Source organism: Otolemur garnettii, unplaced genomic scaffold (assembly GCF_000181295.1).
Source record: "Otolemur garnettii isolate 467f Iridium unplaced genomic scaffold, OtoGar3 scaffold00053, whole genome shotgun sequence".
Taxonomy (NCBI): domain Eukaryota; kingdom Metazoa; phylum Chordata; class Mammalia; order Primates; family Galagidae; genus Otolemur; species Otolemur garnettii.
Window position 1 is genome coordinate 915,192 of NW_003852448.1, and position 13,579 is coordinate 928,770.

The 13,579-nt window shown below is 45.7% G+C and overlaps 1 protein-coding gene across 2 annotated transcripts in view; it reads right to left on the reverse strand.

The window, feature by feature from the left end:
- L3MBTL4 (L3MBTL4, histone methyl-lysine binding protein) overlaps positions 1-13,579 on the reverse strand; it is a 355,410-nt gene that overhangs the window by 57,487 nt on the left and 284,344 nt on the right. Inside the window, exon 16 of one of the 2 annotated variants that reach the window (XM_003792016.1) lies at positions 9,721-9,737. The exons of the other annotated variant lie outside the window; for it this stretch is intronic. Within the exon in view, the coding sequence (XP_003792064.1) occupies positions 9,721-9,737 (17 nt within the window). The remainder of the gene's footprint in view (positions 1-9,720; positions 9,738-13,579) is intronic. 2 annotated transcript variants of the gene reach the window in all.

Here is a 13,579-nt window from a genome sequence, read left to right on the forward strand (position 1 = left end):
GTTTCCTTAAGAAAATCTGACTTGATCCCACAAGCAATGTGGAAATTTTGAAGAGCTTCAAGCAGAAGTTTTAGGTGATTACATTTCACTTTCAAAAATATCATTTATCTTGCAGTGTGAAGAATGGACTAGAGAGGTAATGGTTGGAAACAGGAAGAATACCAGGGCTGGCCCTTGTAGTCACTGGGTGGGAAGCCGTGGTAGCTTAGATTCAGGTCTGTGTCACAGCAGGAATGGAGAGAAGCAGATGGACGTGAGTGAAGAGGTAGAATCAACAGAACTAAAACCAACAGGATGATGTTGATAAGAGAGAGAAAAGCCACCGCTGTTACTGGTTTCTGGCTTCACTTGGTGGGAAGAGACCAGGGCAGGAGGATGTCTGTGGGGACGAGGCTGACATGCAGGGCGCAGGGACCTTCAAGGGGAGGGTGGCGGGCAGCTGAGTTTACAGTTGGGGCGCATGAGCGGTGAGGGCTGGAGATGCAGGTAGAATGCACAGTTGAATGCTATGTGCGTGACAGGGCAGGTGGCATCCCCGAGTGGTGTGTAAAGGAGGAGGTGAGGTCTGGACGTCAAGTAATCAGACTTTAAGTTAAGGAGTCCAAGAAGGAAGGACAAGCCAAGTGGGAAGGAAGGCTCCAGGAGCTGGGGACAGGTGCTCAAACCTGGGCAGTGCTGCCCACAGGTCCTTCCCATCAGTGCCTCCAAAACTTGGAACTTGGAATTCTGTGTCCCATGAGCCATGGGGCGCAGGGCCACCCTCACACCTCCCTTTGCCCTGTGTCCTCTGGGAATCTCTGCTGAGCTCTCCAGCCAGAAGGGAACACCGTCTCCAAACACGTCCTGAGCTGCTACTCTCAGCACTGGGCGCTGGAATTTAGAAAGCTGTGAAGTATGGTCCTTTAGGGGAGAGAGCACAGATACAAACAAATCAGCACTGCGCAGTCTCTCCCAGCATCCAGCGACTGCTAGAGGAGATGAGGGCTGAGCAGAGGGGCTGAGCGCAGGCCCTGCAGGCAGGACAGGCCACGGCTCCGACGAGGAAGAGGGGCCTTCCAGGGAGGGCCATCCCACGCCATTCAGAGGTACGGAAGTGGGATGCAGCATGGTTTGTATGGACAATGAAGGACAGACCATATGTTTAGAAAAGAGGACTCTTCTAGGCGAGCTGAAGGGGTGGTTTTATGACCCACAGAGGCCAGGAATGGAGGCACACAGCTCGCTGGAGCCAGTGCATGGATGGCCTATCTCTGGGTAAAGGGCCACAGCCCTTTGGTTTGATGGGACGTGATGGAGGTGTGGCCCTAAGGACTTCCCCTGTCTCAGGAGTGCTGCCCTTGTTCATGTCACTGCTTCTGAATTTGGCTTCTTGTCCTTACCAGGGTTCAACAAATATTCACTGGCTATTTACTACCGGTCAGTGACAGTGCGAGGGAACAGGAAAAGGTGGTGGCCATGACATGTTCCTGCCGGCAGCACCCGGACAATCTCAACATGACGCTAAGCAAACAGGGAGCAGAGGAGCCCCAAACTCAGTCCTGGGAAGGTTGGGGAAGTTTTCCCAGCGAGGAGGAGAACTAAACACAGACCCAAAGGGTGAAGGGCCAGGCAGGGTCGAGAAGTGTGGCCAGTGGGAAGGATGGGAGGCTGGAGACGGGGGCCAGGCTGGGGACCCCCAGGCAGAGCTGAGGCACAGTGCAGGGGTGGCCAATGGCCCATGTGAGCTGGTGTCCGCAGGTACAGCCCACAGCCTCCCCAGAGCAGGTGGACATTGGGTGAACACAGACCCCCACAGCAGGATCCTGCTCCCCCATCAAAGAAATTTGGGGAGAAGGAGAAGGAAGAAGAGGAGGAGGAGGGGCAGAGAGAACACGGGAGAAGGGGGGGGGAGGAGGAGGAAACTGCAAGCACCCAAGGTCTTCAACAGAAACCTGCATTTCCTCTCAGAAAAATACTCCACAGGCAGATGGTGAAAGGAACATGTAAAAGGGACCTAAAATCAAATGAGAACGGACAGCCTGGGCCCGCGGCGACCAGAAACGCTCCCGAGGAGTGACAGTGTGAGAGACGCAGGCACCACGGCGGCCCCACGTCAGAGCGGAAAGCCATCTCCTCCTGACACTGACACTGACTCACCAAGCAGCAGCTGTGGAAGTTTATTTACTCTTTCTAGATTTTACACTGTAATTTTAAATTATAAATATATGCTAGTCACAAACGCCACCGTCTATTCCACACACATTTCCCGGGTTGTGCCAGGCACTGAATCAAGGGCAGGGACACAAAAATGAAAACGACATGGTCCTCGCCCGTGAGGGCTGCCAGGCAAGTGGGGAGACAGAACCTGGGGCAGCTGTAACCTCACGCAGACAGCGCGCATTAGTGGGCGAGGGGGGAGCGGGGAGACAGGAGGGAGAGATTAACCCCCAGAGTTACAACAGGGAAAGGCTGTGCAGGGGAGAGCTCAAAGCCGGGGCTGCCAAAGCCGGGCCACATGTTCCTCAGAGTTGACAGGGGAGCTTGTAAAAAATGTTCTGTCCGGACTCCACTTTAACCCATTGAATCAGAACCTCTGGAACAGGGAAGACTGGACACAGAGCTTTTTCAGATGTTACAAGGTTTTCCTACCTTTTTAATTTTTTTCTAAAGATGTGGTCTCCCTGTGTTGCCCAGGCTGGCCTCTGGGGTTCAAGTGATCCCCCCACCTCAGCCTTCAGATACTACAATGCCCGCTAATTTTTCATATTTATTTTAATTTTTTAGAGACAGGTCTTGGGTCTCACGATGTTGTTCCAGCTGGTGTCAAACTTGTGTTCTCAGTTGATCCTCCTGCCTCAACCTCCCAAGTTGCTGGGCGTACAGGGGTGAGCCACCCCACTGGCCCCAAGTTTTTCTCACTTGCATTAAGGGTTAAGAGCCAATGTTTTAAGAGTTGCCTAGGACTTCAGTAGATGGAAAAAGGAGAATCAGGGTAGAAGTGGCACAATGGAGATGGAGATGTGCCAATCACTGAGCAGAGGAGAGGAAGCAGGAGGTTGGGCTGAGGCTGTCCTCCCACGGACAGTGACTCCTGACTATAGCTGTGCCTCCAAATTGCCCGTGGAAGTGAAAAGTATACCTAAGTTTGGCTTCCTTCCCAGAATTTCCAAATTAGTCTCTTAGGTGGGGCTTAAGCATGTGCACTTAGGTCAAGGTTACACAGGTAATTCTGAAGTGCAGCAGCACTGAGCACCACTGTATACACTAGAACCATGGGAGATTCTGCAGTAAAGATCACGCCAAGGTCCTTTTTGCTACTCACTGAAAGCCAAATTTAAGTCTTTATACAAAATACTGATAAAATCTAGAGTGGCAATTACTACTGACTGTGTACTGAGGGCTTCAGTGGCATCCGCTCCACCCAGAAGTGAGAGACGTCCCATATGCTGCGAGCATGCCATGTGACTCTTTCAAAGTTCTAAAACAGGGGGAAGCCCTGCTGTCTCCTTCGCACCCTGAATTCTGAAGGCCAGGTGGAATGGTTCTTCCTGTACACAAGGCCTTCCGAGCATTTCAACAGTGGCATTCATTCTTAGAGAACTAGACACGTTTTTAGGGAATGTCAAACCACTGACATGCCTCTGCTGTTGAAGAGTTCAGGTTTGGAAAAAATCTGAGTGCAAAGATCCTGATTAGCAGGATGTTAAAGAGATACAGCAGCCAGGATTTCCATGAAGATGCCTAAGGCTATGCGAGTTAATTAATGACTTAACATTACCTCGGGGACCCCAAACTAACTGAATCCAACTTGTTGGCATTCTGAAAGTGGAAGTGGTTGATAGAAATTTCATGATACTATCTCTTAGGATTAAAAAACTCAGATATTTTGATCACCAGCATCACAAAGAACAGGCTAATAGGGTATGAATCTTCTCATAAAATAAAATGTAACATATAGATATTGCCATACCTTTTGATGGGAATTGCACTCATAGTGCATGTCTTTAATAGTGTTTCTGCCATTCACCGACAGCCACGGATTCTACACTTTTAAATAATTCTTCCCTCAGTGTACTAGGCCGAGGAGGAGGTCCAGGGACGAGTGCTTCTCATGCAATATCACGGAGAGTCAATATTGGGATGAATGAAGATGACCCAGGGCTCATAAATTGCTCTAAGCACGAAGGCAGCAGAGCAAGTAATTCCCTCTGGTGCGGTAAATGGAGATTCCAGTGTAAAGGCTGTCTGTCCCGTGGTGCCTTACAGTTTAATGGAGGCAACATAAATTATGTATTGGACTATGTTTTGGAAACGCCCTCATGTTGACCCAGGCTGAAGTTGTAGCTTTAGTCACATTAGGAAACAGATTCTTTTTTCCTCACTCATCTTCAGATGCATCTGTTCCAGAAGCATTGTGTAAATGAGTTTAAATTCATCCAAATGATGAAATAGAGTCAATTTACTGAGTATGTCCTAGGTGCCACCTCGTGTATGTCACTTAAGTTCCTCCACTTAACCCTCCCACAGTTTGTAAAGTGAGCTATTATTATCTCCACTTTTGTAGAGAAAGAAATTAAGGTTAGAAAAGTCAGGTTAATTCACCTACGACAAAAAGGGTAACTAGTGGCAGCGCTAAGTCCAAAGCTGGATTTGATGTTGGCTCTTTATGCTTTTTTTTCTTTTTGTGGTTTTTTGCCAGGGCCAGGTTTGAACCCTCCACCTCCGGTATATGGGGCCAGCGCCCTACTCCTTTGAGCCACAGGTGCCGCCCTGCTCCTTGCGCTTTTTATAAACCAACTCCTGTCTTCCTGACGAAGTCAGGAGGAAGTTATTAGCCACTGCCTTTGGGTGCCAAGTTGGATAGTGTATATTTCTGCTGTTGTACTTACGATGTGATGTTTATTCATAAGCTTTTTCTCTTTATGATGTCATGTTTCCTTGAAGACAGGATGCATGTCTTTGCATTCCTGGGGACATCATTTTTTCAGTAGCATTGTCTTGAATGCCTACTGTGTGCTAGACACTAAGATATCATAATGAACAGGATGGGCATGGTCCCTACCCCATTGGAGCTCATGTAGGGGTGTCCAACCTGTGGGCTTCTCTGGGCCACATGGAAAGAAGAATTGTCTTGGGTGGGTCATACATTAAATACACAAACACTAACCAAAGCTGATGAGCAAAACCAAAAAAGGTCTGTGCAGAATATTCTGATATCCACCATCACAGATAAGCCAAAAAGCCCTCCCATCATCTGCATGTGGCCCACGGTTTGGACATGCCTATAAGAGGATAAGTAGATGATTAAATAAGCAATTAAAATAGACAATTACAGGCACTAGACAATTAAAATAGGCAATCATAACAAATGCCATGATGGGAGGAGTATAGGGATTACTGGGCTTGTGGATTAAAGAGCAGGGCCCCCCATCTTATCATGTGGAGGGATGGAAGCTGGAGGGACAGAGACGAGAGAGAAAGAGACGTCCAGGTTGAGGGGAGTGGGTTGACTCTCATTTAGAGGTGAGCAAAAGGAGGGAAGAAGGTTCTGGAAAGAGCAGTATATACAAAGTCAAGAGGTGAGAGGAAAATTGAGAGGGTGGCAGTGGACAGAGATGGGGCCGGAGATATGAGCAAGAGCAGACCATGAAGGTCCCGGAAGGCTGAGGACTCCCAGGGACCTCACCACTGAGTGACGGGACTGGATTTGAAAGCCCACTTAATTGCGGTGGGGAGAACAAAATGTGGGAAGGGAGCAGAGAGCCACAAAAACCAGATGAGGAGACTCCTGAGGCCTGGACCGGGCAGTGGCAGCAGAGGGGGAGGCAGAATCAACAGGATGGGTTTCTAAGTGGATGTGGGTGATCAGAGCAGCAACATCAAGGGTGCGCCTCAGCTCTGGCTCGGCCAAGTGGATGGCTGGGGTCTTGGCGGCTTCAACTGGATTAGTCTCCCTGCCTCACAGGATGTGTTCACAAGCAGATGGAGGTGGAGAGTGAGTGAGATTACTCAAGAGATTCATAGAGACAAGAGCTCCATGGGGTGATATTTAAAGACAGGCAGAGAAAGATGGGGTAGAAAGAAGGAGAGCCCAGAGGGAAGCAAACCCAGGACCAGGCGGCATCCAGGAAGCCAAAGCAGATTTCAGTGAGGTGGGCGTGGTCTCCCAGGGTCAAACACTCTTCCCTGGTCAAGTAAGCGAAGCTCCCAGAACACCCCCGGGATTTTGCCATGAGGTTAGCGGGCACCTCGAGGGCAGAGCCTGGACCTGAGGACACAGGAGCCAGCCTGCTAGGGCTGGGGACGTGCGTAGAGCTCTGTGGGCAAAGTCATAACTTGAACCCAAGTCTTCTCACGGAAATGCAGGACACGATGGAATATTTTTTCCCTTTCCAGTGTATTTCCACGTAGCTGTAGATGATGCTGCCAGCAGGTGTATCTGTGAGACAGAGTAACGCTTGGTGGAAAAATTCAGAAAGGACAAAGGGAAAATGGTCTGAAGGAGACAAAGAGCTCAGGCCATGACTCACTCACGCTCAAAGGCACAGTCTGCAGGACGGCAGGGCACACGGCACCTGGGCCCCTTTGTTACGTGTGACAGACACCACTCTGGGAGGGGGTGTACCCTTCACTCATTCCCTGTATGGATATTCCAGCTTTCAGACTATTTGTGAGAAGTGAGCGGAAGGGAAACTGCTGATCCTCAGCGTCTTTGTAAAATCTTCTTCCACACAGACACAGGAACATCAACTGAGATGTGAAACCCGGGAGGGGGGCGCCTTTGCTGGCCAGTCTCCTGGGAGGCCGCATTCTCTTCCTCTTCGCTGCAGCTCCCGCCATCCCGGCCCTCTGCTTCTTGGTTCTGTCACCTCTGGCAGTTTCTCTCTCCCCCTCCCTCCTCATTCCCTTCCTGCCTCTCCCCCTCCTGCCACAAAGATCTGTTGAGCGGGGCTGGAAGACCCCCACCTGCCATGGTGATGTTACCATGGTGGTTTCCTGCCAGATGTCTCTCTGCCACTCTCCCTACAAACCCCACATGTTGGTCCTTGTCTCAGACATCACTTCTGCACCCCTGAGCCTATTTCTAATAACATTTTCATAGTGATTTTTTTTTTGATAGGAAATATAAAAATTAGCCTTTCTCAAACTCGCACCATGATCTTCACCAATGAGTGTATTTACTGTCAGGTGCTTCCTTTCCCCTGCAGCCTCAGGTCACCGGCACCAGTCTGCTTCCTCACCCCCACGTGAGACTGGCAGCTCCATCCTCTAAGGTTTCCCTGCAGGATCTGTGGGGCTGCCCTCCTGGCCCACGATCCCCTCCTCCTTCAAACCTCATTTCTTTCCACCTAAACCTCAGGAAAGGCTCCCAGCATGGGTCTTATTTCTGGTCTTGCTTCTGCCCATGACATCCTCCACAATGCTTTGAACTCATATTTTTCAAAAATGCAAACTCGATCACGTATTTCCTGGACAAGTTTATCCCCTTTCAATGATTCTCTGCTGCCAACAGGTTATCATTGATACTCCAATTCAGCATTGCTCAAAAGAGCTTTGAGAAATCCGTCTTCACATCTCCCCATCCACCCAGGCCAGGCTTTCCGTGAATGGTCACACCTAATCCCAGAGACATTCTGTGAGGCGGGCATTTCACATGTACATTGTCATGCAAACACTAAAGCCCCAAAGAGCTTCCATGATTTAGCTTAGGGCGCTGCCTGCAAGTGAGGCAAGAGTCAACCCACAGTGGGTGTGTTCCCAAAGGTTTGACCTTCACCCTTTCACTTACTGGCAGGCTCTGCTGAGCAGGCACCTGTGCCTTCTGTGCCTCGGGGAAGCACACTGTCACTCAGGAGGCAGTAGGTAGGGCAGGTGCCAGGGTCACACTGCTTGGGTGTGAGTCTTGTCACCCTCATGACCTTTCTTAGTCCCTAAGGGCCTCTGGTTACTCACTGGTGAAACCAGGGCGTGTGGGAACCTGTGAGGATGGGCCCTCAGGATGGTGAACCCGGCAGGTGGGCAGGCTCCACACCCAGGTCACACCCCAGGTCCTGGTTCCCACTTTTTTCCGTAAAGGTGTCGCTGCCTGTACCAAGAGTTTAAAAGAAGTCATTTACGAGGCGCCGGCGTACTGACTGCTGCGAGAGAGAAGAGGCTGGGAGCAGGGCTCTCATTAGCTTTAGGGAGACAATCAAGGTAGACAAGGCGCCACGGTGGGAGACGACCTTCGCATCTGCGTGGCTGATTCACCCTGTATGCAAAGATAAAAGAAAACTCCCTTGTCTTCACAGTCCTTAATCCTCAAATGGAAAAGAAAGCAAAATTCCAGAAAAATGAGTCAGCATCTCCTTCCTTTTGATAGAATAGAGAAGGTTATAGGAAAATGTAGAAAGAAACGGCTGATTTCCTGAGGAATCATTTAGTTTTCTAAGATAGGAGAAAGGAAATGAATCAGAATTAAGTGATTTAATTTGCCACAAGTGTTTAGTGAGTGCCACTTTCTGCTAAGCACCACCCAGGACATTGGGGAAATGCGTTAAAAAAATGGGGGAGGGCTGCAATCGATTACAATTGATTAGAAGAGGTGTTAAAGTGATTTAAATTGAAAACCATATCCATATAAACTGGGAATAACAATAAACTACTTGTTCGCTCTGGGGTGTGGTGTTCCCACCTCAGCATACCGAGGACAGAGTGCATTCCCTCTGCAGAAGACGGAATACAGAGAGTCCCCACCAACCCCGTGCAGCTTGCTCGTAGGGGCTTTATTATCTGAACCCACTCAGCTCCCTGCTGGAACACAATGCCGGTACACACACACCACTGTGCTTTCTATAAGTCCACTAGTCTTGTTTTAGAGACCTACCTGCAGGGCTTACTGGTATCGGATTTTCCAATCTGGAAAAAGTTACATCGAGATTCAAAATAAACGTACTCCTGCTTTATGCAATAGTATCCCTAAAAAGTGGTCCATAATTTTCTATTTTCTTAACAGGGCACTGTTTTTTGTTGCTCCATACCATAGATTTTCAGATAAACTCCCCATTTACCATGTACATACAAACTCATAATTGTTTCCACCCTGCTCTAACTTCCTCTCGATTTCTTACTTGAGTACTCTTTTGGAATCCGCTACCCTAATTCCTGTATTTTGAATTTGGCTGACCATCTATGGGAATTTCTGAGAGTGGGGACACGCACTTTTTACAGAGAGTTAATAACCACAAGATGGTTGGGGGTTCTCTAGCGCTCCCTCCCTTACAAATAACCCACAGATACCATGGAACCCATCTTTTCTAACTATTTTTACATTATACATACAGTATTTATATTTTTACATAAATAGCTTTTCAGGGCAGAAAATACAAAATGAATCTGTCATTGTTATTTCCTAATATACTCCAGGATATTGCTTTGCTAAATCACAGGCGCCAAAGCCCTCAAATACCACCAGCCGCCCACCCTCCTCCCGTGAGGCGCACTCTCCGAGGGCGACCGTGACGTAAGCAGCCTCTGCTAGTCAATCGGTGCTGGCCACACTCAGTTTTCTAAACTAAGAAATGAAACCAAATAATGTAATTGACATTTCTGCCCCAATTCTAGTTAAAATTAAAAAACCAAGGATAAACTCAGCGGTAGAATGCTCTTTACACCAATCCTTTTTTCCTAATTACTCAAATCAATGGGTATTAAAAAAAAAAAAACACCCTCATATTCAGTTTGGTTGTTGGTTTTATCAACAGGGTGGCTAATTAAAACTACTGCACATTCTGGTATGCAGTTTATGATTGTGAAAAGGTCACATGCTTGAAAATAAAGTTCAGCACGCCTCCCGCATTTAGCCAGTAATCACGGAGAGTGGTTGAAATACTCCCTGTCCCTCTCTTCTCCTCCCTGTTTGCCATGACAGCCCATCAGTGCAGACCCTCTGCCTGGGGAAGTCACATCTATGGGATCCTTCCAAATGCTAAGGCAAAGTTACAGTTTTGCAGAGGGCATTAGAAAACAAACAAAACAAGTAGAGGGCATTCTGGTTCTGCAAAAACAAAACAAAACAAAATCCTAGAAAAATGACATTGCTAAACTGGAACACTTAGCTAAGCATCCACTGGACGCAGCACTCATCTCCCAGAGCAAGGTGTCAAGCACACACTCTGAAGCCACTGCTCTGGTCGGGCGCAGTAGTTCTTGCCTGTACCCCTAGCACTACGGGACATCGAGACAGATGGATTGCTTGAACTCAGGAGTTTGAGACCAGCCAGAGCAAGAGCAAGACTCTATCTCTACTAAAAACAGAAAAACTAGGCATGGTGGCAGGTGCCTGTAATCCCATCTACTCAGGAGGCTGAGGCAGGAGGATCACTTGAGCCTAAGAGACTAAGGTTGCTGTGAGCAATGATGACACTACAGCACTCTACCCAGGGTGACAGAGTGAGACTCTGTTTCTAAAATAAATAAATGAATAAATAAATAAATATAAAGCCACTGCTCCTTGGTTAAGAGTCATCTTTGCCTTTTCCCTCTTAAGGGGGCCCTAAATTCAGACAGGGCATCCACTGGCCTCTGTCCTCACAGCCCTCAACCCCATCCAAGGAAACCCAGCTACATCTAATCTTTCCCAAATGAATCATAACCTTAAGGCAATCTTAAATCTTTTCATGCAATCACAGTCTGATTAGGCCATTTATGTGTGGTTATACTCCAGGTCTTCACTGTTTCTAAAAACATCCACTATTGTACTCTCACCAGCCTTCACTCTGTGTCATTGAAAACTGTTCAGTGGGTTTGGGGACTTCCACTCTCTTCTAAAATGGTGCTGAATGCTTTGCTTTCATCTGTTTGAGGTCTGCTGGAATAACAACTGTTGGTTATACTGCATCACTTAAATTATGTCAGCTGCAGACGGACAAGAGGGCAGTAAGTTTGTCACTTCCTCATCTCCTTACTGCCTTCCTGCTGGGCTTTTCCTCCCATTGACCCTTTCTGCAATGGACATTCTCCTAGTCTAAGAAAGGGGTATAAAAGTAAAGCATCATAATAAAATAGTGCAGTTAGAACAAGAAACACATGCAGGTGGGCTAGGTTAGAAGAAAGGGGAAAGCTTGGTACACAGACTTCAAAGACAATTTTAGTCAGTGTCCTTTCTGACCATTATTTCAAAGGAGTAATTTTCCTTAGCTAAACTATTTTATAAGCCATCACAATGCTTTATAATGCCAGTGTTTTATCTCCACGACGTCAACTTGTTTTGTATTATCTAATATTTCTAATTTGCAATGACTTTAGAGGTAAGAGTTAATCCTTACCAACTTTCTCAAAAGGCAGGGAGGCAGTTCGAGGAATTTGTGGTAAGCCAAAAACAGCAGTAGCTGATTAAAAAACTCTATGACTGTAGGTTCCTACCCAAGGCCCTCCCTCAACATGCTGCAGGACCATAGAAGTGACGGCAATTTATCCAGTTTCCTCATCTGAAATGCCACATGGAGCTCAGAATAATCAGAGAGAACAAAATCAACATGAGGGGCTGTTTAATGAGGACTCTTGATAATGATGGTGGAGTATGATTACAAATATGAGGGGCTACATACTTAATATTAATTAACATTTATATTGGTTAGCCATTGAAAATTTATAGTTGCATTCGGAAACTGAAAATATCAAAGTAGAGAGGTTAAACAATTTGGTTTGCTAAAGGTTGATCAAATTCATAACTCATTGCATTAATTTTCCCTATCCTATGTTAAATTTAACCACAAGAAAACTAAGATTATTAAAATTCTCTCAACCAGGAATCTTAATTAACTTGCATGTCCACTTACCAGCAAAACAGCTAATATTTATCCTAATGAGGCTTAGGATATTACAATACTGAACTCCTCACTGAATTAAGTTACAGAAGAAAAAAAATAATTAATCTGGTCCCTCACCAGATTACCAGTTTTCAGTTAATGAAACTGCAACAAGGCTCACTATTAAGATAATAACATATATTTTAAACTTCTGCAACTTTACATTGTTTTCTCTGAATGTTAAACAGAATTTGTAAGGAAATCTATAAAGTAAAAATTTAAATTGATTAAAGCCATAACCACCTCCTATACCCTAGGTCCCCCATATGAAACAAAAGTATTATAATTTACTTCAGCACTTAAGACAGTAACTAAACAAAATTAAAATGAAAGCGAAGGTAGAATTAAGTGAAAGATTCAGAGTTCTGGGTCACATGGGAGACAGTCATTTGCAATCTCAGAGGACCTGGGTGCTGCCTGCCAGAGGACATAATTAAATATACTGTCCTAAAGTCATGAAACTATTTCAGTGAGGGGAAATTAGACTAAAACAACATTCAATGGGCAAAATGATAATTATTTGTAGGTGACATGCTCATTTACCTAGAAACCCAAAATATTTATACAAAAAAATTACAAGTAAGAAGAAGAGACAGTGGCAGGATCAGAATTCATGTACAGGAGCTGAAAGCCTTTACGTGTATATATAATCCTAGCTGGAGAACAGCAAGGAAGAAATGCATCCAGTTACTGTAGCAACAAAAATGCCAAAATGCTTAGGGGCAAACTTCAGAATAAGGGTGCAATTTCTATATAAAGAAAACTTAAAATACTATTAAAGTGCAGGAAATATTTGAATATGGGAATGGCTTATTATATTCAAGTGCATAAAGGGTAAAATTCAAAGTTAAACCACAAATTTAATGCAACATCAAGATTCAACAACTTGAAGTAAATTTTTTCTGTACCAGAAAAATTGATACTGAAATTTATTTGGGAAAATGAGCAAGCAGGAGTAGCTAGAAGGATTCTGAAGAGGAAAAATATTACTAGGGGACTAGTTGCTGTTTAGATTTTCCGTCCTTGTATAAAGCCACAGGAATTGAAACAGTGTGGGGCTGGCCTAGGAACAGACAGGCAGATAATGCAAGTAATCTAACATACACAAGGAAATGTAATATGTCATAATTTAAATCAGTGGTGAAAAGATAGACTAGTCAATTAGCAGGTTAGGGACAACAGGATAGGCAGCTAGGAAAAAAGTATATAAATCTTGAACTCACACCTTATGCACATAAAATTCCAAATGCAGTAATAAGCAATATTTTCAACTTAAAAAATCAAGCAATAATTTCTTTCTTTCCTTCTTTCTTTTTTGGCTGGGGCCGGGTTTGAACCTGCCACCCCCAGTACATGGGGCCGGTGCCTACTCCTTAAGCCACAGGCACTGCCATAATAATTTCTTTCTTAAGGAAAGAAAAGCCCTTCTAGGTGCAATATAAAGTTAGAAAAACAAATGAAAAGATTGATGTACTTGATTACAAAATATATAAAAGCCCTAAGGAGTGCTACGCGCAAGTCCAAACACAAAAGATAAGCTGAAAAAAACACAGCAGAGAACCCTAGCACAACTCAACCTGAACAAGACATCCCCCAGACACATCATAATTAACTTCACCAAAGTTAAGATGAAAGAGAAAATTCTGAAAGCAGTTGGATGTAAGAAAACCATAACCTACAAGGGGAAGAGTATTAGGATGACTGCAGATCTCTCAGCTGAAACCTTTCAGGCTAGAAGAGGATGGTCATTG